The 27144-nt window shown below is 42.4% G+C and overlaps 1 protein-coding gene across 3 annotated transcripts in view; it reads right to left on the reverse strand.

Annotated features, from left to right (window-relative positions):
- Positions 1 to 27144, reverse strand: part of mier2 (mesoderm induction early response 1, family member 2) — a 71043-nt gene that overhangs the window by 29571 nt on the left and 14328 nt on the right. For all 3 annotated transcript variants that reach the window (XM_034179786.1, XM_034179789.1, XM_034179787.1), the window contains exons 2-4: positions 26011 to 26172; positions 23726 to 23839; positions 14041 to 14146 (exon numbers count right to left, since the gene is read on the reverse strand). In XM_034179786.1, coding sequence (XP_034035677.1) covers positions 14041 to 14146; positions 23726 to 23839; positions 26011 to 26040 — 250 coding nt within the window. In that variant the 5' untranslated portion in view covers positions 26041 to 26172. The remainder of the gene's footprint in view (positions 1 to 14040; positions 14147 to 23725; positions 23840 to 26010; positions 26173 to 27144) is intronic.

Below are 27144 nucleotides of genomic sequence, written 5' to 3' on the forward strand. Positions count from 1 at the left end.
GATCCAGGTGAAGAACTGTTTCCTAGGTTGACTCTGACTGTGGTCCCAAGGAAGGTTCGGTGGGAAACAGGTACATTTTCGTATTTAGTTAAAGAAAAAGAAGACGGGCATAACAGTTGGAAATTTAATCCTTTTAAGGGTTTAAAATACAAAACAGGTGTTACAGCCGGCAAGTTATTGGTCTGGATCAGGACAGCCCCTGAGGGACTACCAGAGCACCATAGAAACATCTCATATAGCGTTTGTCAGGGTTACATGGGTAACTCTCAAGGTCAAGGTCGGGAAAGTACCCCGCTAGACTTAGTACTAAGAAAATATCCAGGAAAACGCACTAAGGCCAACCAATGTATGAGAAAGTAGCACAAAAGGTCACATGGGGGCAGGCAATGGCCTTTGGAGGGATCATTTGATCCGGTGATGTGTGAAGCAGTTGTGGTAGAAATACAGAAAAAAGAAATTAAAGATCAGCAGAAGAACGTAAATAACAACAAAAAACGCACTGAAGAAAAAGAAGTTTTGGCCTTGTTCAAGCAGGAAGCACAGAGGCTACAGCAGAAAAGAGAAAAAATGACAGAGGAAAGATCCAAAGAGACTAAAGCCAGTGCACCGAGCTGGGAAGCAGAGCCACCCCCATATAAACGTCATGATATGGGAAAGACAGCTGGACAATTTGTATTAGGAACTCGTGAAGAGGACCAAGGCATGGATGTGGAGGGCAAATTCACACTGACACTAAAAGCTCGAGAGCCACAAGGAGACAGGTCCTCAGTCTGTCAAATGGATCATACAAGGTCTCCAAGTCCGAAAGTAAGTGGTCGCTTACTACGACCAGCAGGGGGGGCCACAAATAACAGTGACACGGAGGCAGACAAGGATAAAGAGAGAGACCTGAAGGCTCCGCCTGCACATTGAGGTCCACTGAAAACCGTCCCCTCCCACCATAAGTCAGCCGACTGGACCTTCACAGGCTATAGAGGCTCCGAAGAGTGGCACAAAAGCTTCTGTGACACACTGGATCTGGCCAGAAGAGATAATGAAGAACTAGCTGAGCAGCTTCGGCTAGCAAAGGAAAGAATACAAAGACATAGGGACGCCGAGGAAAGAAGAATATTACAACAATCGACGCCCAATCAAGGGAATCACATTATAGAGCCACCCACCCGAAAAATTTCTGGTGAGATCGTCATTGAGAGTGCAAAAGAGGCCCGACTCAGGCAAAGACAACAATGTGTAGCCAAAGACATAGCGGCTTTAGAACAGGATATAACCAACTGGATAGACTGCCTGGAACCAGTCAGTCGCACTCGATCTGGAAGACAGTATGGAGCCCCCACAGAAGAAGAGGAGGACGAAGACCTCATATGCCCATTGGTGGTTAGAAATGGTCATCATGTGTATACCCCATGGAGCTGGACAGACATGGTGGGGCTGGCCAACAGGCTGCCAGACATCACCCAAGGAGCTGGGAGATGGATAACTGCCTTAGAAGAAGGCACTGCAGGGGTAACCTTGTCTTTAGGTGACATAAAAGCCTTGCTAATGCATGTCATGGGAAAACATGACACTGAAGAATTAGCAGGAAAGGTTGGACTAACACAAATGATGGGCACTAATCAACATGATGAAGTCCCCTTTAATCGCTATAGAAACTCCATGTGGGAAGGACTGAGAAGAAAGTACCCTGAGGTCTTGGATCCCTCTAAATTGGATGATGAGGAGTGGACACCTGAAGAGTGCCCAAAGAAGTTCCTGCACTGATTCCAGAAGAGATGGGCGGAGGAAACAGGAAATGCATGGAACCATTCTCCAGCAACTGAAATCCTGTTTAAAATAACTGTAAAAAAGGCTCTACCAGATGAGGTTCAGAAAGCCCTAGATGGAGTCGTGGGACTATCAAAAATGAATTGGGCTTTATACTCTGAGCATATTTGTCACCATCTTGAAATCTACAAGAAAGAAAAACAAAAAGAAGAAGATGCAGCAAAATCCCTGACGAAAAAATTGGTGCAGATGCAGTTGGGAGAGCTAACCAAAGTCAAGAAAGAAAAAACAAAGACCCAGGCACCAATGATGACCCCTGTTCCTTCTGAGCCGGCAAGCACGGGCCCTACGGCAAACACTGCTGCCACCATACAGGCACCTGTGGTAACAGCCACACAGAGCCCCCAAGGAGCAGCAGGAAGCACTCCTACAGGAGAAGTCTCAGCACCAGTGGAGCATCACTATCACTACCATAGCACTGGCACACCCGGAAATGGACCCACCTACAGTCATGGGTGGAGAGGAGAGTCACGGAACTTTCAAGGTCAAAGAGGAGGGTGGCGAAGAGGATCTCGCCAACCTTCATTTGGAAGCAGATTCCAGAACTCAGCTCCCAGGAACAGTCAAGCGGGACCGCCTATGGGATCAACACCCCCAATAGGGGATCAACCCTCTAATGAGTGTTGGAGCTGTGGACAACCTGGACATCGAATGAGAAATTGTCCGGCCCGACCTTGGGTTGGACCCTCTGCCTATTGGCAATAGGGGGGCCTAAAGAAGACAGAGGGGGAAACGGTGGCATTGGCTATTTCGATGATACCTAAGGAAGAGCCAACCGTCACCGTTAATATACAAAACAGAGATTTCCCTTTCATGGTGGATACAGGGGCAACATACTCTTGCATAGGGAAAATGGGCGCTCATCTCCCCCTCTCTGGGTCTGTAATTAAGACCATCGGCTTCTCTGGGAAAACTCAAATAATACCTTTTACACGCCCACTTCCTGTAACGATTGCAGGAAAAACAATTGAAGCACCCCTGTTATACTCACAAAATACACCTGTGAATTTGCTGGGAAGAGACATTTTATGTAAGCTACAAACCCAGATAGTGTGTACCCATCAAGGACTGCAAATACACTTTCCTGACGAAGCACTCACCAACATTATGGTGCTTATGGACATGGAAAACAAGGTCCGACCTGTGCAACCCATGGTATACTGGCTGAAGTTACAACCAGAAAATTCAAATCTCCAACTGGAATGGGAAAAATGGAAGCCCTGGGCAGAACAACACTATGCAGCAGTATATACACCTAGTTTACCTTTACATGTCACCCTGATGTTCGATGCCAAACAAGAACAAACTGACTATGCATGCTGCTGGGATGCATTGATGAATCAACGGCTGTTTCACATAACCACCACAGAAATTTATTTAGGCCCCCAAGGGGCCGCAGCTTCTGTCAAGCTAACTTCAGCTGAACAACAATGGTATCAAGTGCCGAATGCCACGCCTCATGTGACCCTTTTAGTCTCAGAAAAGTACGAATCCCATGACCTAGGTCCAATGGTAAAGACAGCCTCAGAAGTTGAAGAATGGCAAAACATGGAAAGTCCACAAGTACATCTGTCAAAAGACCAGCAGTTTGTACGAATTAACTTAAAAGTAAATGATGAGGCTATAGCTCAAAAAGTGGAGCTCAATCCTAGACCAGAGGGACAGATGGTGTTATCGGCCCAACAAGAGAAATTGTTAGAGCAAATACCACCAGTGGTGTGGTCAAAAAGCAAAACGGATGTAGGACTAGTAAAAACAGCCTTACCAGTAAAAATAAAAGTAAAACCGGGAGCAAAACTGCCTCACCAAAGGCAGTATCCATTAAAACCTCAGGCTATTGAAGGCATAAAACCAGTAATTAAGGGACTAATGGCAGCTGGAGTTTTAATAAAAACTGCAAGCCCATGCAATACTCCTATCTATCCTATCCCTAAAAACAATACCAAAGAGTATCGGCTGGTACATGATCTGCGTCCTATCAATGCAATAATAGAAATGGATGCACCTATAGTACCTGATCCGCATACTATAATATCAAGCATCCCTGCTGGAGCAAAATGGTACACAGTAATCGATCTGTGTTCAGCCTATTTCAGTGTGCCTGTGCACCCAGACTCACAACATTTGTTTGCATTCACATTTCTGGGACAACAGCTAACGTATACACGGCTACCTCAGGGACTGAACCTGTCCCCAGCCATCTTTAACAAAGTCCTGGCTGAAGATTTACAACACCTTGACATACCCAGTACATTGGTGCAATATATGGATGATCTCCTTATTGCATCAGAGACTCAAGAACAGTGTGAAAAAGATTCATTAATTGTATTGCATGCATTGGCAGATGGAGGTCATAAAGTAAGTAAGGACAAATTGCAGTTCTGCAAACAACAAGTAGAATACTTGGGAAGACAGTTGTGTGGGACCACGCGATGTATAGCCCCAAGCCAAGTGGAGGCTATAATCAAGGCTCCCAAACCCCAAACAGTGGGACAGATGCTTTCATTCCTTGGGATGGCAGGGTACAGTCGGCCGTGGATTTGTGATTATGCTATAAAAACTGCACCTTTGCGTGCCATGATTAGAGCAGTGGGGCAAACAAGCAATGCAGCTCTCCTCGTCTGGACAGATGAGGCAACGGGAGCTTTTGAGGCCCTAAAACAGACATGCAATCTGCTCCCGCGTTAGGTAACCCAGATTATGGGAAACCTTTCCATTTGTATGTTACTGAAAAAGCTGGTTATGCTTGTGCTGTACTAATGCAGGAAACAAATGAAGGAAAACAACCATTGGCCTATTATTGTACAAAGCTTGACAACATTGAAACAGGATTGCCACCATGCTATCAGGGTCTAGCAGCAGCTGCCTTTGCATTTCAAAAAGCATCATCCATAATCATGGGACATGCAGTAACGTTGTACACGTCACATCAGTTACATGCCCTGCTAACCAGTCAACGTTTTGTCTTAACACAAGCTAGACGCACTGGATATGAAGTTGTGTTGTCCGCTCCAGAAATAACAATACAACGTTGTCACACGGTGAATCCCGCCACCAAACTGACCACACTGTTAGATGGTACTCCACATAACTGTGTGGCAGAGACAGAGAAATTTTTGAGAGCCAGAGAACATTTGTATAATCACGCCATAGATGCAGATCTAACCCTGTTCGTGGACGGCTCATGCTTTCGGGATGCCGCGGGATTGCATGCGGGTATGGGGATAGTTAAACTAAACACGGATGGCGAGACCTTTGAATTACTGGAGTCCCAAGGAATTGATCAGCCTTGTTCAGCCCAACTGGCAGAAATCAAAGCCTTAACTATGGCTTGCCAGATAGCTAAAGATCAACGTGTTAATATCTACACAGACTCAGCCTACGCTTATGGCGTATGTCATGTACATGCAAACATTTGGAAACAAAGGGGATTCCTGAGAGCAGATGGCACCCCTGTCACTCATGGAGAAGCGATTTCCCAACTGTTACATGCTCTCCAATTACCGTCTGAGGTAGCCATCATTAAATGTGCAGGTCATCAAAAGAATAATAACATCATAGCTCAAGGTAACAACCTAGCAGATGACGCAGCTTGCAAAGGAGCACAAGGAGAAAATATGTTTCCCCTGCTAACCATCCAAGATTGTGCCCCACTGGTTTCACTTGACGCACTGATAGTGGCTCAAAGTAGGGCCAGTGGAGAAGAAAAACGAATGTGGGTTAAACGAGGCGCTATTGAGACACGCAGTCAGGGGCCAGCGGACAAGCTGTGGCGCAGTAGTCATGGACATTTTGTGTTACCCACCAATTTATTACAACATGCAATCATTTGGGCCCACGGACCCGATCATTGTTCGCGAGTCCAAATTATGAACAAACTAAAAGCTGTCTGGTGGTCACCATATATGGCAGCTACAGTGGACCGTTTGTTGAATGAGTGTGAGGTATGTGCACAGTACAATGTCCGGAAATCATTCACAGCCCCTTTAGCCCACATTCCGGTCCCTGATGGGCCATTCAGACATCTTATGATGGATTTCATAGACATGGGAGCTGAAAACCGAGTTAAACGAATGAGATATGTTTTGGTAGTGATATGCAGATTCAGCCGATGGATTGAGGCAGTAGCCTCTGCAAATCAAGACCATAAAACGGTAGCCAAATTCTTGTGCCGAGATGTCTTTCCAAGATTTGGCATTCCAGATACTATCTCATCTGACAACGGTAGGGCTTTTGTAGCCAAGGTTACACAAGAAACATTCAAACAATTGGGTATCAAACAGAAGTTTGGGTGTGTTTATCACCCTCAATCAAATGGGGCGGTGGAACGGGCTAATGGCATTTTAAAGAACAAACTAGCAAAAAACATAGCAGACAGCAATGGCAAACTAACCTGGCTGGATGCGTTGCCGCTTGCTTTATTGTCAATGCGCTCATAAACTAACCGACTAACCCACTTGACACCATTTGAAGCTCTTACAGGTCGGCCGATGCCTATTCCATACCTGAAAGGACCCTACGAAGGACCATCGCTGGAGCAGCTACAAGACGAATGGCATAATTATCTGAGACAGTTAACCCAAATACACAAAACTATCTTTTTGCAGGTCAAAGGTGCTACAGAAGACAGAGAAGCAGAGATTCCACTCGAAAATCAGAGCATCCAGCCTGGTGATCTGGTTTACGTCAAAGTGTTCAAAAAGAAGTGGGACAGGCCCCGCCGAGAAGGGTTGGTGGCCCAGCGCCCCTGCGGCCTCGGCAAGCTCGTCTTGGCAGAGCCGCCGGGCCAAGGGGGGAAGCAAGAGAAGCCAGAGACCCTACAGCAGCACCGAGGGACGGCCACGCCTCCCTGCAGCCAGAAGAAGCACCGAGGGAAGGCCACGCCTCCCTGCAGCCAGGCGAACACCGGCCAAGGTGCTCACAGAGACTGATTGAACAAAGACGACGCACAGCTTCAGAGAGTAGTGGATCCCTGCCAGATAGAGCAGCGACAGACTCAGATGCAGACTCAGAAACAACTGGAGACGCAGGCCAACAGACAGACAGAAATACAGACCGACAGATAGACAGGCCACAGGAGACATCAGACTCGGACAGCAACTTAGTAGATTTACCGACAGAAGAACCACAGGAAGTACAACCCAGAGAAAGCACAGATACACCACACATCCCTAGTGACAGCTCATCTAGTGACGGCTCACTCAGTAGCACATCTAGTAGCACATCTCAACAGTCATCAGAGCAATGATTAAGGAATTATTCAAGGGATTGACAATACTACTGGTGGTCAGTATGGGAGAAAATAGACATCCAAAACATACAACGGACTGTGCCGTGGCCATGGCCGCAATAGCAGCTAAACAAGGCATTCTAAACACAGGAAAAACATATAATTTGGTATACATTAAATCAAAAGCCTACAAGAACATAGGAATACAGGGAAAGCTGGGGGATTACATATTAGGCGAAGCCATTAGCATCAAATGTGAAGAGGAGGGAACACTCAACATAGAGGTAATTTGTGATAAAAGAGGATGCAGGGAAACCAAGCAAGACGTAACTGTTACAGTACATGAAGCCACAAAATGGGTAAAAATCAAACCAAGGAAAAAGAGGACAATTAGAAGCCTAGAAACAAGCAGTCACTTAGGGAGATGGGATCCCAGTACAGACCTAGCCCGTACACAAGGGTTGAAGACAAATCTATTTTACCAATGGTTGAAATTTTTGGCTAGGCAGATCAGTGAAAAGCCGTGCATAGCCTGTCACTGGAAGGGTGTGATACCTCAGGCTAAACCCCTACCTGATATCAACAGCTGTTATAGGAGCCCCCAACATAACTCAGACCAAGCAGAATGCTATACACAATGTGTTATGAAAATGGCAGTAGGTGATGAAAAATATGCTGCCGACATTAACTTTGTCCAGTGCCCCTAAGTACAGAAGGAACCGTTCCACCTATGATTAAAATAGAGAAAGGGATGATACACCCATTCTGTATAGCTAAAGGATTAGTAGCACAATACATAAGCGATTGGCAGGTAGGGACGACCCAGTCAAAACACCACATACAGTGTATGCAAAAGCAGCAAGAATACAAACCGGCCAAAACAGCATGGAACATTACCATCTGTCACACCCTGCCAGCAGCAGGCATACAGTGTGAACAAATAGTACCGGCCACAGGGGGGTCTGTAATTGGACTGAATCTCACCCATGCTTCATGGGTATCTACTCCAAATTTAGCTAAGGGAACGGTACCCTTAGCTGACATCTTTTGGATATGCGGACAAAGAAGGAAACTCCTGTCATCGCTGTCCCCTAATTGGAAAGGCCTTTGTGCTCCTGTGATGCTCACAGGAGCTATAACAGTAATTGAAATGCCAAATTCAATACAACCCATGCCACAGAAACTTCGTAAGAAAAGAGGAATAATGACGTTTAAAACAGACTACAACATCACAGTAAGAAACGGGATACCAGAAGGGATACCCCGACAATTAGAAGCCATAGACAGTAGCAGAGTTAAAGCAGATGAAGACGCGGATAAATGGGGATGGGCATTGGCTCTGTTCGGGGTTACTCCAAAAATCCGTTCTAGGTTCCAGGAGGTGCAGTGGATTAATTACTTGTGGTATAATCAGCAAAGATACCTGAACTGGACATTGGCAGCAGTAGGAGCCTTAACCGAACAACTGCACGCCACCTCGCTAATGACAATGCAAAATAGATTAGCTATCGAGATGATGATGGCTGATGAACAAGGAGTTTGTATTATGATCAAAGCCACCGAATGTTGCACAGCTATTCCCATGCATACAGGGGAAGACGGAAATTTGACAGAGCTCTTTATCACACTTGAAGAGATGCAACAGGAACTGTTAAGTAACTCCATAGGAGGGAGAAATGAAACTGATGATTCTGGATACATTGTAGGGAATGGAATGAATATTGGCCCACTGTTTTCACTGTTTGGGGCTCTAAGGAGAGGGTGGATATCATGGAAAGACTGGTTATACCAGATAGGTGTAGTCTTGGCACTAACAGGGGTGGCGGTCTTGCTGGTAATATGTTGTGGTATTCCCTTGATAAAATTTCTGGTCAATAAATTGATTTCATCCACAGTAGGACAGCTCCCACTGTTAGCCATCCGAGCCCTAGAAGAAAGCACAAACGAAATAGACAGAGAACCAGAATATATGGAAATGGATGAAATACCAATTATCCTCCCCGACAGCCCCCAGCTCCCTAATATTGTGGCGTACACCCCAGATAGGGAGGACTGGGATGGACCGTGCTTGGTGATATTGTAGACGAGGAAGAAGACATGCACGCACATTTACATTCACACACATGCACCCACAAAAATGAGGGATAGGATAGACAGTATCTGAAAGAATGACATGGAGCTGTAATAATGAACGTATATGTATATTACTAGGACACAGGAGTATGGCTGAGAGACCAGACTCCCCTGATCAGGGACCTATGCCTGATCTGCCTCTATCAAGTCTGATTGGACTCTCAGAACTGTTTGGAGAAGAGGATATACAGGAGGGATGGTCGAGACATGATTGGTCGCCACAGCCGCCATCCATCCAGCAGCTAAACCAGTTGGCAACAGAAGGATCTTCATCGTTCCAGCACCTGGCGATGACGGCTTCACAGAATCTGCCTGCAGCAAGAGTCGGCCCAAGGACTCCACCATCACCTGAAGGACCCTTTGGACTCAGGAACACACCCCTTCCGCAGATGCCATGGAGACAGTCACATGTGCCAGTGGCAACGATACCCTCCAGGGGAGGCAGCCAAGGTCGGCCATATGCAGCAACTGCCCGAGTGCATCCTAGACCCAATTCACTGCTAGGACCTGTCCCCAGCTTTCCACCCCCAAGGCAGGAGAGATATTCTGATCAGCCCAGTGCCTCTGGAGGAGGATCAGCAGGGGTGGACCTTAGCCGAACTCACCCACCAGGACAGAGGGGAGCTTTGTACAGGCTGCTAAATGCCCAGAGTGTCCCAACCACTTGCCTGTGCGACATCAACAATACTCCCCCCACACACGAAATGCCTTCCCCCTTGTACTTCCTGTCCCCTGGACTGCACAACCTTAATCTGGTCATGGTCACCCCACTGGACATGGCAATCTTGGTTCGAGAGCTTCGTCTTCCACAAGAGTCTGTTCCAAAAACCTTGGAGCAGCTCCTGCCTCTCACAAATCACATTCCCCATGGGCTATTTGAGGAAACCATGCCACAACTGAGTCAGACAGCTGCATACCTGTTAAGGATACACCGTGACAATGCCAACATCTCTTGTGCTCAGGAGGGCCTCCATACTCAACTGTGTGGTCTTCAGTCTAGTATGGACATGCTAGCCAGTATGATGGAGCATATGGAGAGGGAACAGCTAGGGCTGGCCACCACCACCCTGAATGTGGGCAAGAATTCTCTGGGGGCCCTGTACAACCTGGCCAAGCAGCACAAGGAGCTGGAAAGATCCATCAGAGAACTGCACGACTGTCTGAAAGCCAGAATTCCTGATCCTTCCCCCACTACCCCTGAAAGGCCAACCTCCCCATATTCCCCAACTTCTCCCAAAACTTCAGACGCTGAGTAAATGCTGAGGAGCGCGGACTGACGTAATGGCACTGAACACGGACTATGATCTTGGCTCTTGAGTTTGAATTGCGGACTGGTTTCAGAAATCTGAGTGTAAATAAAAACAAAGAAGGATATATGTTAGTAACGAAGGTTGGGTAAATGTCTGTCCTTACCATCATCTGCGTAACACAGATAAAGCTAAATGCATACACATAGATATCACATTGCAAAGTTATAAAAAGGGGACCCTTACACGGCGTGTTTGTAGATTTAGTAGTAAAGATGCACCATAAGGACCCCTTTTTCTTAAATTATAGCATGCCTCAAGAGACATGCATCGCCTAAATTTGGCGTCTGGCCAAAAAGGTCATTAGAAAACAAGCTGAAAAAGAAGAAAAACAAAGTGGAAAATGTTGAGAAATGGCCTATAATGAAAACCATTATATGATTGACTAAGGCAAATGACTTAAGGACGGACATGAAGGGAAACCATTTATTGTGTTTATCATTTAACTAGACATAGCTGCGCTAACCTTAGAATAGTTTCTTGATTGGTTGACTAAATAGTGGTAACGTAGGGGTTATTTGATGCATTTAAGTAATAAATGTGTGACTCTTTAACAAAATAATATGTAGAACCAAGTATAATGGGTTGGAGCCTCTGGTTGAGTGAGACAATAGATGCCAGAAGATGATTGGTTGCACTAATGTCAATGTAAAGCCTTTACTTTTCCATGATTAAGAGGTTGCTGTAACTTGTTTTATGTGGCCATTTTAAGTGCCTTGAATTACACCAAAACTCAATGTTTGAATGTCACCTTGCGTTGATATAATCCAGCTAACTGATCACCTTGTGCCTTAGTATGTAGGTTCACCTGCACTTCAATATATTTACAGTGTGAAGTATCACTGATATTCATATCCGCACCAGAGTTATCAGTAATTCGAGTGATGTGTTTTTCTTTTTAATTGCAATGCACAAATGAAGATGTCTTGTCAGTAAACAACCCAAGAGTATAGTTGATGTAATGGGACTCTTTCGAGTCCCAGAGGAGGGACTGTAGAAGAATTTTTAGGTCCTTATTTGAACTATGATGAACTATCAAGTGTCCTGATCTGAACTGTATGTCCTCTGGCTGAACTAGCAGGTGTTCAACCCCAAAAAAAAGGGCTCTATTAGTCATTCGGTCTGTCAGGGGCTTTCCAAGGCCTTTTAGGTGCTTTCCCGCAGGCCACGTGCAGGGGCCTCAGGCCAGCTGCACCTGTGGCTGAGGCCACGTGCAGGGGGGCCTCAGGCCAGCTGCACCTGTGGCTGAGGCCACGTGCGGGGGGGCCTCAGGCCAGCTGCACCTGTGGCTGAAGGTCTTTAAAAAAAATCAGTTGTAAATCCTTCACGTTTTAATGGGAGCGTTTGTCACATTGAAATAATGGCCTAACACCTGCTTAGGGTTCACTAGAGGACGCTTCCAATAGAAAACCATGTCTTGGGAATGAAATAAATAAAAAAGTCGAAGGAGGAGCGATGCTCGCGGGTCTCCAATAAATAGATGAGCGCGGTTGTCACATATTCAGTCTCTCTAGAGGACTCAGTTTGTCTAAGCTCTGTGTCGAAGGCTTAAATAAACTTAAAAACTCTGTGCATTTTATCTTGCTTAAGGCTGAATTATTCTAAAGTGTTGTGTCCTTTTCTAGCATATCACTTGCAATTAGTTTGTGTTATCTAAAAGACGACATCCCGAGAAGACGAAAGACAAACCACGACATGATTTTCTGGATTTTGTTTTTTTAGATCCTGTCTCTCACAGTTGAAGTGTACTTATGATAAAAATTACAGACCTCTCCATTCTTTGTAGGTGGGAAAACCTGCAAAACTGACAGGGGGTCAAATACTTATTTTCCCCACTGTAAACACAAATATGAACCGAACCATGATTCTTGTTTCACACGTCACAATCACCTGAAAACATTTGTACATCTATGAGCTTTTATGGGTGAGAATTTTTTTTTGCGTTTTTCCCCAGATCAAATCTGAAAAATAAATCAGTTTTCTTTATACAGAAATTTTGAGAATGGTGAACTTTAAACTCACAGTGACAAGTAATCTCTACATCACAAATTAAAAGAATTAAAAATAAACATAAATGCCAAAATGATGGTGTGGATAAGTAAGGGCACCCTTTAGTGTAGCACATGTAAACGCTCTTTCTTACACCCCGTTTTCTTCAAATAAGTCAGGGGATGGATACATGAACATTCCCAATACACTGACTTCACACAGACACACACACACACACACACACACACACCTTCAAAAGCTTAGTCCAATTAAGGGTCGTGGGGTGCTGGAGCCTATTCCATTTACCTCAATTATTAAGAAATACAAACAGTACAGTACTTTATGTTAAATATGTCCAGAGGAGGCAGTTCCCAAACAGCGAATTGACAATAAATCATTCATGCAATTGCGTGTGAGTGTATATATATATATATATATATATATATATATATATATATATATATATATATATATATATATATATTCAATATTAAAATAGCCAAGTGGCCTCTGTGTGTGCGTGCGTATGGCTTTGATCATGGGGAAACCAGGGACAGCTGACATTTGCCATTTAGTATGCTTATGTATTTTGGGTCAAAGATGGAAGCTGCAAAAACAGAAAGTTGATAGGACAAATATTTTTTGAGAAATCAGCAATTTTAGCTAACCAGTAAACAATGGGCATTATGTTGCAATGTATCATGGGAGTTCAGGGTCTGGGGGTTTTAAATGTTACTGTGGTTCATGTTAGTTTAACAGTGTTGTTCGTGTTATGATTTATTGTGTTTTTGTAGTTCATTTGGTTTAGTCAGTTTAGTTAAGTTTCATGTTGCCATTACCAGTAGAGAGTTAAGTTTCATGTTGCCAGTACCATGACTGAAAACTGTTCTGCATTTGATGTCTTCCGTCACTGTCTGTTTGTGCATGTCTAAAAATAGAAGCACCTGCTTGCAGCAGAATGTGGAAAAGACAAAAAGCTCTCCGTGCATGTGTGCATGTAACTTCAATCACAAAGAAACTGGGGAGAGCTGACATTTGCTGTTTGGTATGCTTATGTATTTTGTGTCAAAGATGAACACTGTCAAAATTGAATGTTGACAGGACTAATATTTTTGGAGAAGCTACGGATATTAGCTAACAACACTGAACAATGAACCTTGCTAACTACATTCTGGACTCACACCCCATTCCGCTAGCATTCTCTCGTATTTTTGCTAATTTATTTATTTAACCAGGTTAGCCCCATTGAGATCGAGACCTCTTTTGCAAGGGAGACCTGGACAATTATAAAGTTTCCAATTCACCTAACCTGCATGTCTTTTAATGTGGCAGGAAACCGGAGCACCTGGAGGAAACCCACGCAAACACGGGGAGAAATATGCAAACTCCACACAGAAAGGCCACAGGTGGGATTCAAACCCATGAGCTTCCTGCTGTGAGGTAACAGTGCTAACCACTAAGTCACCGTGCTACCCAATATATGTGACACAATATACGAGATACTGCCTAATGTGACACACACACCATTGTATATGTATATACACTGTACATGTGCGATACCTTGTAGGCGTTGCAGCAGATCTGAGGTGTTTGAAGTGACAGAGGGTGTGAGATCACCGCGGGATGCTTCCTCTTCCTTCGGAAAAAGATCCTCAGTTAGCCGATCCTGTGAGTAACAACACCACAGAAGAATGAAGCCCAGGAAATGGCACATATAAAAGAATACAACGATCATTTTTGTTACATTTTTGAACATGACATTTTTGAACAACACATCCTGTGGTTCTTTAATATTTGTATACTAGTAAGAATTTTTTCAGTTTTTACACATTACAGTCTATTTTTGGTATACAACCCTGCTTTTATTCATATCTACAAAAGTATCAGAGATAGAGTTAGACACTACGTCATAATTTTTTAACAGTAATAGATGGAGCGAGATCAATCAAATGACTCTGAATTTTGTTCATGAAAGTTTAAGTATTCCAAGAGCTAAATGGACACAGCATACATCACTTAAAAGGCCTTTCTCTTGGCTGTCAATTAGTTCTTGTCATTGAAAAATCCATGTGACATTAAAGGAAAATATACTGCAGTTCCACAGTGATCTCAATCTGTTGAGATCCAAATTATCCCAGAAGTGTGCCGCTCATGCTAAGTTGCCCCTTTGCAAGATAGCTTCTAGCAGCATGTTTTGAGATGCATGTGGCAAGTGAAGGTTTGAATAAATGCACATGTAGCCAAGCCTAATCTGGTATCACCTCTTCATTATGGATGAAAGGAGGAGGAATATCTCCAGCCCGTATTATTCAGTGGTTTGCCAGCGCTGGCAAACCACAATTGATGATCTTGTAATCTCATATGGTGAAATATGAACCACCGTATCTACATATTTTTCATCATTTTGTCAACTTAGTCAGCTCATTGCAAGCATTCTTATTTATTATATACAGCTAAATCTTCAAATACACTAATAATTTTACACAGCAAAATACCTCTCAGTCATGAATGACAGACAGTGTCTTCAAAGTTGTGCAGAAATTTTTTGCTTGCATGGATTTTTCCACAATGAGAACCATTGAAAAAGCCAAGATCAAAGCCTTTCAAACTGAGATATGTTGTGTCCATTTAGCCCTTGGGATTCTGCGCCTGCCTCTGCTCATCAATAAAACAATGATACAAAATCCTAGTCTTTTTTATTATTATTATTTGGGAGGGGGTCTATTGGTAAAGCAGTGGGCTTCAGACCAGAGGATCCTCAGTTCAAGACCCCCATCAGACTAGGGAAAAAAAAAAAAAAAAAAAAAAAAAATCACTAAAGGCCCTTGGGCAAGGTCCTTAATCTCCCAGTTGCTTCAGGTGTGTAGTTGAGCACATTGCATGGCACCACCCTGACATCAGTTTGTGAGTGAATGAGTGAATGAGTGAATGTGAGGTGACAATGTAAAGCACCTTGAGCTTCTGATTCAGATGGGGGGGGGGGTACTACATAAAATGCAGTCCATTTTGTTCCCCATTTCATAGCAATATATGTTCTGGGTCTGAAAAACTCCAAACATTCACTGAAATCCACATGTATCATTTACATCTCCCCCTGGTTGCTCCCGTTAGGGTTGGTTACAGCAGATCATTCATCCGTCTCAGCCCTGTCATCTGCATGTTCCACTGTCACCACCAATGACTTGCATTTCCCTCCCTCTAACATTCATAAATCTCCTATTTGGTCTCCCTTTTCCTCCTCCTACCATCCTAAGCATCCTATCTCCCTATATACCCTGGGTACCTGCATGTCTAAACCATCTCAGACTCACAGGTTTGCCTTTGTCTCTAAAAGCGTCCAGCTGTGCTGTCCCTCTGATATGTTCCTTCCTAAACCTGTCCATCCCTGTCACTCCTAAAGAAGTCACAGCATCATTTGCTCTGTTATGTCCAATCCTGCCCCCTGCGTTTTTGTTAGTGCCATGGCCTTTAGGCTGTACAACATATCTGGTCTCAACAACTGTCTTATCTTTCCTTCATTCTTGCAGATATCCTTCAATCTCAAATCACTCCTGCCACTTTCTCCACCCACCTCCACCCTGCCTGCACTCTTTTCTTCACCTCATCTACCACTCTGCCTTACTTTGGTTGATTTAAAAATCAATGCACATACTTCTTGGAAGCAAATTCTGACATAAAAGTCTACAGAATTAGACTGGTCTTTAAGAAAACTTTACTGAATGGTATCTGCCAACTTCATGCTTAGAGGTACTTTATTAGCAAAAATTGAAAATTGGGATGTGAATGAATTAATTTATCATTTGAGGACTTAAAACATGCACAAGCCATACAGTATGACTCTCTTGAAAATAATCAGCAACCGTCAGATATGAAACACCTCCTTCTCTGGACAACCAAGACTTCAATGTGATCACCAGCAACTTTCAAGGTCTGTTTAAGGAAGAATTTGCACACTTCATTTAGTTAGCCAGCCTGTCTGCAAGTCGTGTCTGTAAATCCTCCAAGACAGATTACATGTAAATTCCTGATAAATAGCCTGATTTTAAACCCGGGAAAAATTTAATCGTGGCACTGAGGAGATGATAGTTTGTGTCATTTCAACTGGATCCTCAAGGAACCACAGATATGTGGTCAAAATTCACAAACTGGGCACTTCTATAGATCTTACAGTTCTTGCAGATGTCTCCAGAATTTCCTCATGATAACACAGTCATGCTCCTTGGCAACACCACCCATATTAAAACAAGGGTGCTCTGAGAGCACAATATCCTCCACTGGCAAATGCTGCTTTGGTACAAGTGCTTGCTACATTCTGATAACATTTCAAGGAATTGTACCAAGTTTCCTGAAATTCCTCCTAAATAGTGATAGAAGGTGATTTCAGAATGCAAGTACCCACTCACGAAACTGGCAGTGTCTAGGTTTGTTAATCAAGGGCCATAACTCTGGTAAAATGAGCCCAACTGTAATGATATGAAAATATGCGTATTACCAACCTATAACAAGGACTTGTACCACATTTCATGAAATCCTCCTATAAAGTGTGAGAGGAGTTGATTTCAGAATGCTTATATGCTTTTTGGGACGGACAGACAGACAGAAATCGCCACGACATCAATCAATCAATCAATTTTTTTTTTATATAGCGCCAAATCACAACAAACAGTTGCCCCAAGGCGCTTTATATTGTAAGGCAAGGCATACAATAATGATGTAAAACCCCAACGGTCAAAACGACCCCCTGTGAGCAAGCACTTGGCTACAGTGGGAAGGAAAACTCCCTTTTACAGGAAGAAACCTCCAGCAGAACCAGGCTCAGGGAGGGGCAGTCTTCTGCGGGGACTGGTTGGGGCTGAGGGAGAGAACCAGGAAAAAGACATGCTGTGGAGGGGAGCAGAGATCGATCACTAATGATTAAATGCAGAGTGGTGCATACAGAGCAAAAAGAGAAAGAAACAGTGCATCATGGGAACCCCCCAGCAGTCTACGTCTATAGCAGCATAACTAAGGGATGGTTCAGGGTCACCTGATCCAGCCCTAACTATAAGCTTTAGCAAAAAGGAAAGTTTTAAGCCTAATCTTAAAAGTAGAGAGGGTGTCTGTCTCCCTGATCTGAATTGGGAGCTGGTTCCACAGGAGAGGAGCCTGAAAGCTGAAGGCTCTGCCTCCCATTCTACTCTTACAAACCCTAGGAACTACAAGTAAGCCTGCAGTCTGAGAGCGAAGCGCTCTATTGGGGTGATATGGTACTACGAGGTCCCTAAGATAAGATGGGACCTGATTATTCAAAACCTTATAAGTAAGAAGAAGAATTTTAAATTCTATTCTAGAATTAACAGGAAGCCAATGAAGAGAGGCCAATATGGGTGAGATATGCTCTCTCCTTCTAGTCCCCGTCAGCACTCTAGCTGCAGCATTTTGAATTAACTGAAGGCTTTTTAGGGAACTTTTAGGACAACCTGATAATAATGAATTACAATAGTCCAGCCTAGAGGAAATAAATGCATGAATTAGTTTTTCAGCATCACTCTGAGACAAGACCTTCTGATTTTAGAGATATTGCGTAAATGCAAAAAGCAGTCCTACATATTTGTTTAATATGCGCTTTGAATGACATATCCTGATCAAAAATGACTCCAAGATTTCTCACAGTATTACTAGAGGTCAGGGTAATGCCATCCAGAGTAAGGATCTGGTTAGACACCATGTTTCTAAGATTTGTGGGGCCACGTACAATAACTTCAGTTTTATCTGAGTTTAAAAGCAGGAAATTAGAGGTCATCCATGTCTTTATGTCTGTAAGACAATCCTGCAGTTTAGCTAATTGGTGTGTGTCGTCTGGCTTCATGGATAGATAAAGCTGGGTATCATCTGCGTAACAATGAAAATTTAAGCAATACCGTCTAATAATACTGCCTAAGGGAAGCATATATAAAGTGAATAAAATTGGTCCTAGCACAGAACCTTGTGGAACTCCATAATTAACTTTAGTCTGTGAAGAAGATTCCCCATTTACATGAACAAATTGTAATCTATTAGACAAATATGATTCAAACCACCGCAGCGCAGTGCCTTTAATACCTATGGCATGCTCTAATCTCTGTAATAAAATTTTATGGTCAACAGTATCAAAAGCAGCACTGAGGTCTAACAGAACAAGCACAGAGATGAGTCCACTGTCCGAGGCCATAAGAAGATCATTTGTAACCTTCACTAATGCTGTTTCTGTACTATGATGAATTCTAAAACCTGACTGAAACTCTTCAAATAGACCATTCCTCTGCAGATGATCAGTTAGCTGTTTTACAACTACCCTTTCAAGAATTTTTGAGAGAAAAGGAAGGTTGGAGATTGGCCTATAATTAGCTAAGATAGCTGGGTCAAGTGATGGCTTTTTAAGTAATGGTTTAATTACTGCCACCTTAAAAGCCTGTGGTACATAGCCAACTAACAAAGATAGATTGATCATATTTAAGATCGAAGCATTAATAATGGTAGGGCTTCCTTGAGCAGCCTGGTAGGAATGGGTCTAATAAACATGTTGATGGTTTGGATGAAGTAACTAATGAAAATAACTCAGACAGAACAATCGGAGAGAAAGAGTCTAACCAAATACCGGCATCACTGAAAGCAGCCAAAGATAACAATACGTCTTTGGGATGGTTATGAGTAATTTTTTCTCTAATAGTTAAAATTTTGTTAGCAAAGAAAGTCATGAACTCATTACTAGTTAAAGTTAATGGAATACTCAGCTCAATAGAGCTCTGACTCTTTGTCAGCCTGGCTACAGTGCTGAAAAGAAACCTGGGGTTGTTATTTTCTTCAATTAGTGATGAGTAGAAAGATGTCCTAGCTTTACGGAGGGCTTTTTTATAGAGCAACAGACTCTTTTTCCAGGCTAAGTGAAGATCTTCTAAATTAGTGAGACGCCATTTCCTCTCCAACTTACGGGTTATCTGCTTTAAGCTACGAGTTTGAGAGTTATACCATGGAGTCAGACACTTCTGATTAAAGCTCTCTTTTTCAGAGGAGCTACAGCATCCAAAGCTGTCTTCAATGAGGATGTAAAACTATTGACGAGATACTCTATCTCCCTTACAGAGTTTAGGTAGCTACTCTGCACTGTGTTGTTATATGGCATTAGAGAACATAAAGAAGGAATCATATCCTTAACCTAGTTACAGCGCTTTCTGAAAGACTTCTAGTGTAATGAAACTTATTCCCTACTGCTGGGTAGTCCATCAGAGTAAATGTAAATGTTATTAAAAAATGATCAGACAGAAGGGAGTTTTCAGGGAATACTGTTAAGTCTTCTATTTCCATACCATAAGTCAGAACAAGATCTAAAGATATGATTAAGTGGTGGGTGGGACTCATTTACTTTTTGAGCAAAGCCAATAGAGTCTAATAATAGATTAAATGCAGTGTTGAGGCTGTCATTCTCAGCATCTGTGTGGATGTTAAAATCGCCCACTATAATTATCTTATCTGAGCTAAGCACTAAGTCAGACAAAAGGTCTGAAAATTCACAGAGAAACTCACAGTAACGACCAGGTGGACGATAGATAATAACAAATAAACTGGTTTTGGGACTTCCAATTTGGATGGACAAGACTAAGAGACAAGCTTTCAAATGAATTAAAGCTCTGTCTGGGTTTTTGATTAATTAATAAGCTGGAATTGGAAGATTGCTGCTAATCCACCGCCCCGGCCCGTGCTACGAGCATTCTGACAGTTAGTGTGACTCGGGGGTGTTGACTCATTAAACTAACATATTCATCCTGCTGTAACCAGGTTTTCTGTTAGGCAGAATAAATCAATATGTTGATTCAATTATTATATCATTTACCAACAGGACTTAGAAGAGAGAGACCTAATGTTTAATAGACCACATTTAACTGTTTTAAGTCTGTGGTGCAGTTGAAGGTGCTATATTATTTTTCTTTTTGAATTTTTATGCTTAAATAGATTTTTGCTGGTTATTGGTAGTCTGGGAGCAGGCACCGTCTCTACGGGGATGGGGTAATGAGGGGATGGCAGGGGGAGAGAAGCTGCAGAGAGGTGTGGTAAGACTACAACTCTGCTTCCTGGTCCCAACCCTGGATAGTCACGGCATAACACCATTTTTGGCCAATGGGGATAAACGCAACATCCCGCGGCGTGGGTCTGGACACTGAAATAAGGAACTAGCGACTTCTAGTAACGTAAAGCAGCTTTGAACCATTTTTTTCTGAAGGGACATTTACTTACATTTATATCAGCCTTCATGTCTCTAGGTTCTCTGCCTTTGAGATCACTATATACCTGGGGAACAGCTTATGGAGTCCTGAGGTCACTAGGTGGAAGTGTTTGGTGAAATTAGAAAGGTCTTGTCTCAGAGTGATGCTGAAAAGCTAATTCATGCATTATTTCTTCTAGGCTGGACTATTGTAAATCATTATCATCAGGTTGTCCTAAAAGTTCCCTGAAAAGCCTTCAGTTAATTCAAAATGCTGCAGCTAGAGTACTGACAGGGATTAGAAGGAGAGAGCATATTTTACCCATATTGGCTTCTCTTCATTGGCTCCCTGTTAATTCCAGAACAGAATTTAAAATTCTTCTTCTTACTTATAAGGTTTTGAATAATCAGGTCCCATCTTATCTTAGGGACCTCACAGTACCATATCACCCCAATAGAGCGCTTCGCTCTCAGACTGCAGGCTTACTTGTAGTTCCTAGGGTTTGTAAGAGTAGAATGGGAGGCAGAGCCTTCAGCTTTCAGGCTCCTCTCCTGTGGAACCAGCTCCCAATTCAGATTAGGGAGACAGACACCCTCTCTACTTAAGATTAATCTTAAAACTTTCCTTTTGCTAAAGCTTATAGTTAGGGCTGGATCAGGTGACCCTGAACCATCCCTTAGTTATGCTGCTATAGACTTAGACTGCTGGGGGGTTTCCCATGATGCACCCAGTGTTTCTTTTTATTCACCGCTTTTTGCTCTGTATGCACCACTCTGCTTTAATCATTGGTGATGATCTCTGCTGTCTTCCACAACATGTCTGTTTCCTGATTCTCTCCCCTCAGCCCAACCAGTCCCAGCAGAGAGTGCCCCTCCCTGAGCCTGGTTCTGCTGGAGGTTCTTCCTGTTAAAGGGAGTTTTCCTTCCCACTGTCGCCAAGTACTTGATCATAGGGGGTCGTTTTGACCGTTGGGGGTTTTTCTGTAATTATTGTATGGCTTTTGCCTTACAATATAAGCGCCTTGGGGGCGACTGTTTGTTGTGATTTGGCACTATATAAATAAAATTGATTTGATTTGATTTTGATTTGATTGAAATCTTTGCAAGAGAATTGTTATGTGCGACGCGAGTTGAGGAGCGCGACCAGCGTCTGACTGAACCCAGCGCTAAAATAACCAGAAAGCGGTTCCATAAACAAAACAAATTTATTTCCCTTCTGTGCAATAATTGTGTACAACATAAATGTGCGGTTGTCTGGCGAGGTGAAGGACGGCGCGCTCTCCAGCGCCCAAATGGATCGACGCCCGACGCTTCTGGACCCAGACTCACCGCCAAACACCCCCCAGGTGGACACAACAAACTGACTCTGTGAAGGATGGAAAAGGTGAGGTAAGTCAACAGCTACAACAAATATCCTTCAAAGGCACACACTATCAGCAACACATTCAGGTCTGAATTTAAGCTTTATGTAATGAGCAGCTTCTCACACAGGTGGAGGATCATCATTCCGTATGCCACGGCAGTGAGAAGCGAGCTGCACAATTCTCATCAATGTTCAAATATACTGCGTAACAAAATACCAAATTACTGTTAACACTTATTCAGACAATCATCACCTCTGATGTGTGCTGACAGCATGTGTCCCTCACCCGTCCTCCTTCACAAGCACGATGTGTCAAACCAAGGCGCGGTCCTCAGCGTCTCACAAACGAACGTCACAAGGTCGAGTTCCCGGCAATTCTGCTCGAATCACTCATGGCTTAAATGCAGAACGCCATCTCATTATCTGCTTCAGCTGAAAGTCTTTAAGTTTGCACGTGAGCATCATCCACAGGTGCTGCAAGTCATTAGGCCTGCACGTGAACATCCTCCACAAGTGCAGCCAATAATGCTGATGAGGGTGAAGGACTCTTCTGCCAGCACCTTCTCCACAGACAAAAAAAACAGTTTGCATACCACCTGGAGAGCAAAGAAAAGAAACAACACCAAAATGTCCAGCCAAACCCCCCAACACACAACAAGAATGAAGGTCCAAGTCTTTAGGGGTTCTAGTGCTTCCTGGACAACTGCATGGTTGTGAGACCTGGACACTAACCAATAACCTAAGGCAACGACTACACGTCTTTGGTACTAGGGCTCTTTCAGGACCTTTGGGTACCACTGAAATGACTTTGTGTGAAACAGTTACTTTAGGATTCTCACACAAGCAGTACTGCTAGCATTGTGAGGGAATATCAGGCACAACATTTCAGACATATGGTGCATTTCTTTTGGCATGATCCAGCACATAAGTGCCTCAGTGTTGACAAACCTACCAACTGGAGAAGGCCAAGCGGACACCCACATTTCACCTGGCTGCAGGAGATAGGTCATAAGATGGTTACTTTCAAGATGTGGGAATGGACCCGCAGTCTGTCTGGATGGTTGAAATCTAAGACCCAAGGTGGTGCTGTGATGTGGTAAATGTGGCAAAGTTCTCCACCTTTCTCAAAGAGTTGTCCGTGAGTCATCCTCGTGTTCCATAAGTATATTCACATTTAAATAAAAAAAAAAAACTTAAAAGTGTTACAATATACAGCTGTAATATACTGTTGGAGTGGTAAGCAGAAATATTGTTTTTGGATATTTGGGGAATTAGGTGGTCTGCGAGATTTTGTTTCATTGTTAAAGTGGTCCTTGGTCTGGAACAGGTTTGAGAAACACTGCCATAGGGGAAAACTCTAAAAGCAACATTATTTTTGACATACAATCATGGAAACTGTTAAGTTGTTTACAATTTACAGATGACAAGACACAGGATATTACTGAACCTTTGCAGTACTGATAATTACAATTTTATTAATAATTTGCACATACAAAAAAGTTTATAATAAATATGATTTAAACTGTAAACCTCACAGGTATACAGATGTTGGTATCAAACTTATGCCAATATCAATGCGATGTCAAGTATGCTTACTATACTATAAATGAGGTATTACTATTGAGTGCTGGAGGAAATCTGGATAATTACCAGGTGTATCTCACCTTGTCAAGAGTCATTTCTGGTAGACTGGCAGCCAAGTGACAGGTCTCATTCTCAGGCTCTGAGACGGTATATCCATACAGAGCCAGCAGCTCCTCCAAGGGAGGCTCACTGGCCTAAAACATGGGAGAAAACAAGAGATTGATTGATTGAGATTAGTGTATTGTAGCCCAGTGAATTATTGTACAATGAGAAAAAAAAAATTCAAAACTGAAGAAAGAACTCACTGTGAGACTCAATGAGTGAGAATGTGACTAAAAATGTTAAATGTGACTCAAAATGGGCCAACCCACCATAAAAACCAAAGGTTAGTATCAACTACATGACCTACTGAGTCATCTGGATAACAGTTTTTTGTTTATTTGTTTTTTTTTTTTTTTAAATGGTACATATCTAGGGTTTGTTGGATTTTCATTTGAGGCAAGTGTGACATTATATCAGATGTAACTTTAGCAGTCAGAAGAAAAGTCAGTAACAGCAATGAAATAAGAACTTTTATTATTATTATTTTTTTTGCCTAGTAACAGTAACAAAATATCTTTATTTTCCAAAGGAAATGAAGGAAACACTGCAAGATCAGAGACACAGTAGAGGACATTAGATAACATACAGACACAGATATATCCAGATGTCATCTTTGTATGTGATTACATTTTAAATCTGAATTCTAAAATAATATTTAAAACAGCAACAACAACAAAAAAAAAGAAAGTTCAATATTAATATACTTCAAATTCACACATTGACATTCACACTCAGCAATACAATGTAATTAGATTTTTTTAACTGAATTTTTTAACTGAACTGAAATTTTGAACAGGCAAATAAGATGCACCTTGTGATTGCTGTATGAATCAAATATTTCTTTCAATTAATTAATAATGTTAAAACACTGAAGGATATTGTTGAATAAGTGAGGAGAACAGAACATACAGCTGTTTCAGGAATGTCTTCTTTGCCCGCGTTAATTTGGTCATCAAATTATTTTAATGCGTCACAATAATTTTTAAGATATCTCTCAAACCACATACGGAATGAGAAAACACAAATAATTGGCCTTGCTGTTCCAATATGTCTGAAGGTGAATATAAATGGACTTTCAGGAATACTGTGTGAGTATTCTTCACTGATTTCTATATTAATCCACCAGATGGCGGACGCAGCCCCTGAGCTGTTGCCAGCAGCCGCCCTCTTGCTTAGCGTTATTACGCGTTGTCAGGTATTAGACTAAATAGAAATCGATGATGCGCTGACTTAAACTTGGGTTAAAGTGATCTTAAGAAGCCGTTTTGTGCAGAGGTCGGGTGCAGCAACAAGATGACTAAGGATTGTGGAGTGAGCTTTCATAAGTGAGAATATATGTAATATTAATGCTTTGTCGTGATAACTACTGTATCTTACATCCGTTTAGCGATTCAATTAGAAGTCTCATTTTCATGTCTCAATTTACCCATTTTTAATTAGCCTCTGGTTTTTTCTTCACATCAGGTTTTCCATCCTGAGATATTCTGTAAAGCAAATTCATAGAATGGAAATGCTTTTTCCTCTCAATTTGGTGGGTCACATGACAGTCGCTTTGATGTTGTATATTCTATTAATATAAGAATATACACGAATGAGATATACTCCTAAATTATTGAATAATCTTACTTTCACCCTGGCTGGCTTGGCTGTTTTATTTTATTTATTTTATCTGAAATTTATTTGAAATTTTCGTGGAGAAGCGCTGTGTAAAAAGCGGCACCGCAGGTGGGGTTGACAGCAGCTTTAATATTAATATGTTTAATATGAGCACCCGACGCTCTTACTTTCACCCCTGATTATTTCCCATCTTTAACTTCATAATGAAATTAATTAAGGATCAGACTAGTATCTTGTCTCGTTGCAGACATAATGTGTTTGACAAACTGATGGTATTATTTTCTATCCTGCTTCACAACATCTGGACTGGGACGAACAAATTCGTTCAATCTCTTACATAAATAGTCTGATGCTATTCTGTATTTCTTTTGACAAATAGTGGCTGTACCAAATGTGGGACTGAATTTGAATAAATCTAACAGCACAGTAATAGCACAGTAAAATGCAGATTTATGATGAAACTCTCTGAAAACATTGAGCATGCCCATCGATTTCTATTTATGCCTGGTTGTTAGACTCTAACTAAGATGGCGGCGCTCTGGCAACAACCAGTGAATGAGCAGATTGCCATGGTCTTCCAATTAGTCAGTAAATAGAAATCAATGTTATTTCTACAATTATAATGGCTGATAAAAATTTTTTTTACCCCAGTGTGGGATTGTGCTGCCATCTTCATGGGGGAGAAGGGCGACACCTCCTACTCCTCTAACATTTGCAAACGTCTCTTGCTTGTGAGGACCTCCATTGATGTACCTCAGGATCTCCACTGGGCCACAACAAACTACAAATTCAGAGGCTTTTCACCAACCTACCACACACACACACACACACACACACACACCACACCACAACACACACACACACCACACACACACACCACACACACACACACACACACACACACACACACACAACCACAACACACACACACACACCACAACACACACACACCACCACACACACCAACACACACACACACACCAACAGTCATGTAAAGCAGATGGCAGTAAAATGAAGTCATACTACTCTCTGGGCCTCTGCAGCACACGTGCGCACACAGGTAAACACAGCAAGGGATCAAATAGTGGTTGATCCTGTCTCATCCTATTACCAGATCAGCTGACTCCTGACATTTAAACTGTCCCTTTAAGAAATTTCTGAGACATACCATCAGGTGCCATGCACTCAGCACTTAAAAAGAATTGAAACTACAGTAGTGTTCAGAATAGTAGTAGTGCTATGTGACTAAAAGATTAATCCAGGTTTGAGTATATTTCTTATGGTTACAGGGAAACAAGGTACCAGTAGATTCAGTAGATTCTCACAAATCCACAAGACCAAGCATTCATGATATGCACACTATTAAGGCTATGAAATTGGGCTATTAGTAAAAAAGTAGAAAGGGGTGTTCACAATAATATTATTGTGGCATTCAGTCAGTAAGTTTGTCAATTTTGTGGAACAACAGGTATGAATCAGGTGTCCCCTATTTAAGGATGAAGCCCAGCACCTGTTGAACATGCTTTTCTGTTTGAAAGCCTGAGGAAAATGGGATGTTCAAGACACTGTTCAGAAGAACAGCGTAGTTTGATTAAAAATTATAGGCTGTTCATCTACAATGATCTCCAATGCTTTAAAATGGACAAAAAAAAAAACCAGAGACGCGTAGAAGAAACGGAAAACAACCATCAAAATTGCTAGAAGCCATAACCAGAATGGCAAAGGCTCACCCACTGATCAGCTCCAGGATGATCAAAGACAGTCTGGAGTTACCTGTAAG

Source organism: Thalassophryne amazonica, chromosome 10, assembly GCF_902500255.1.
Source record: "Thalassophryne amazonica chromosome 10, fThaAma1.1, whole genome shotgun sequence".
NCBI lineage: Eukaryota > Metazoa > Chordata > Actinopteri > Batrachoidiformes > Batrachoididae > Thalassophryne > Thalassophryne amazonica.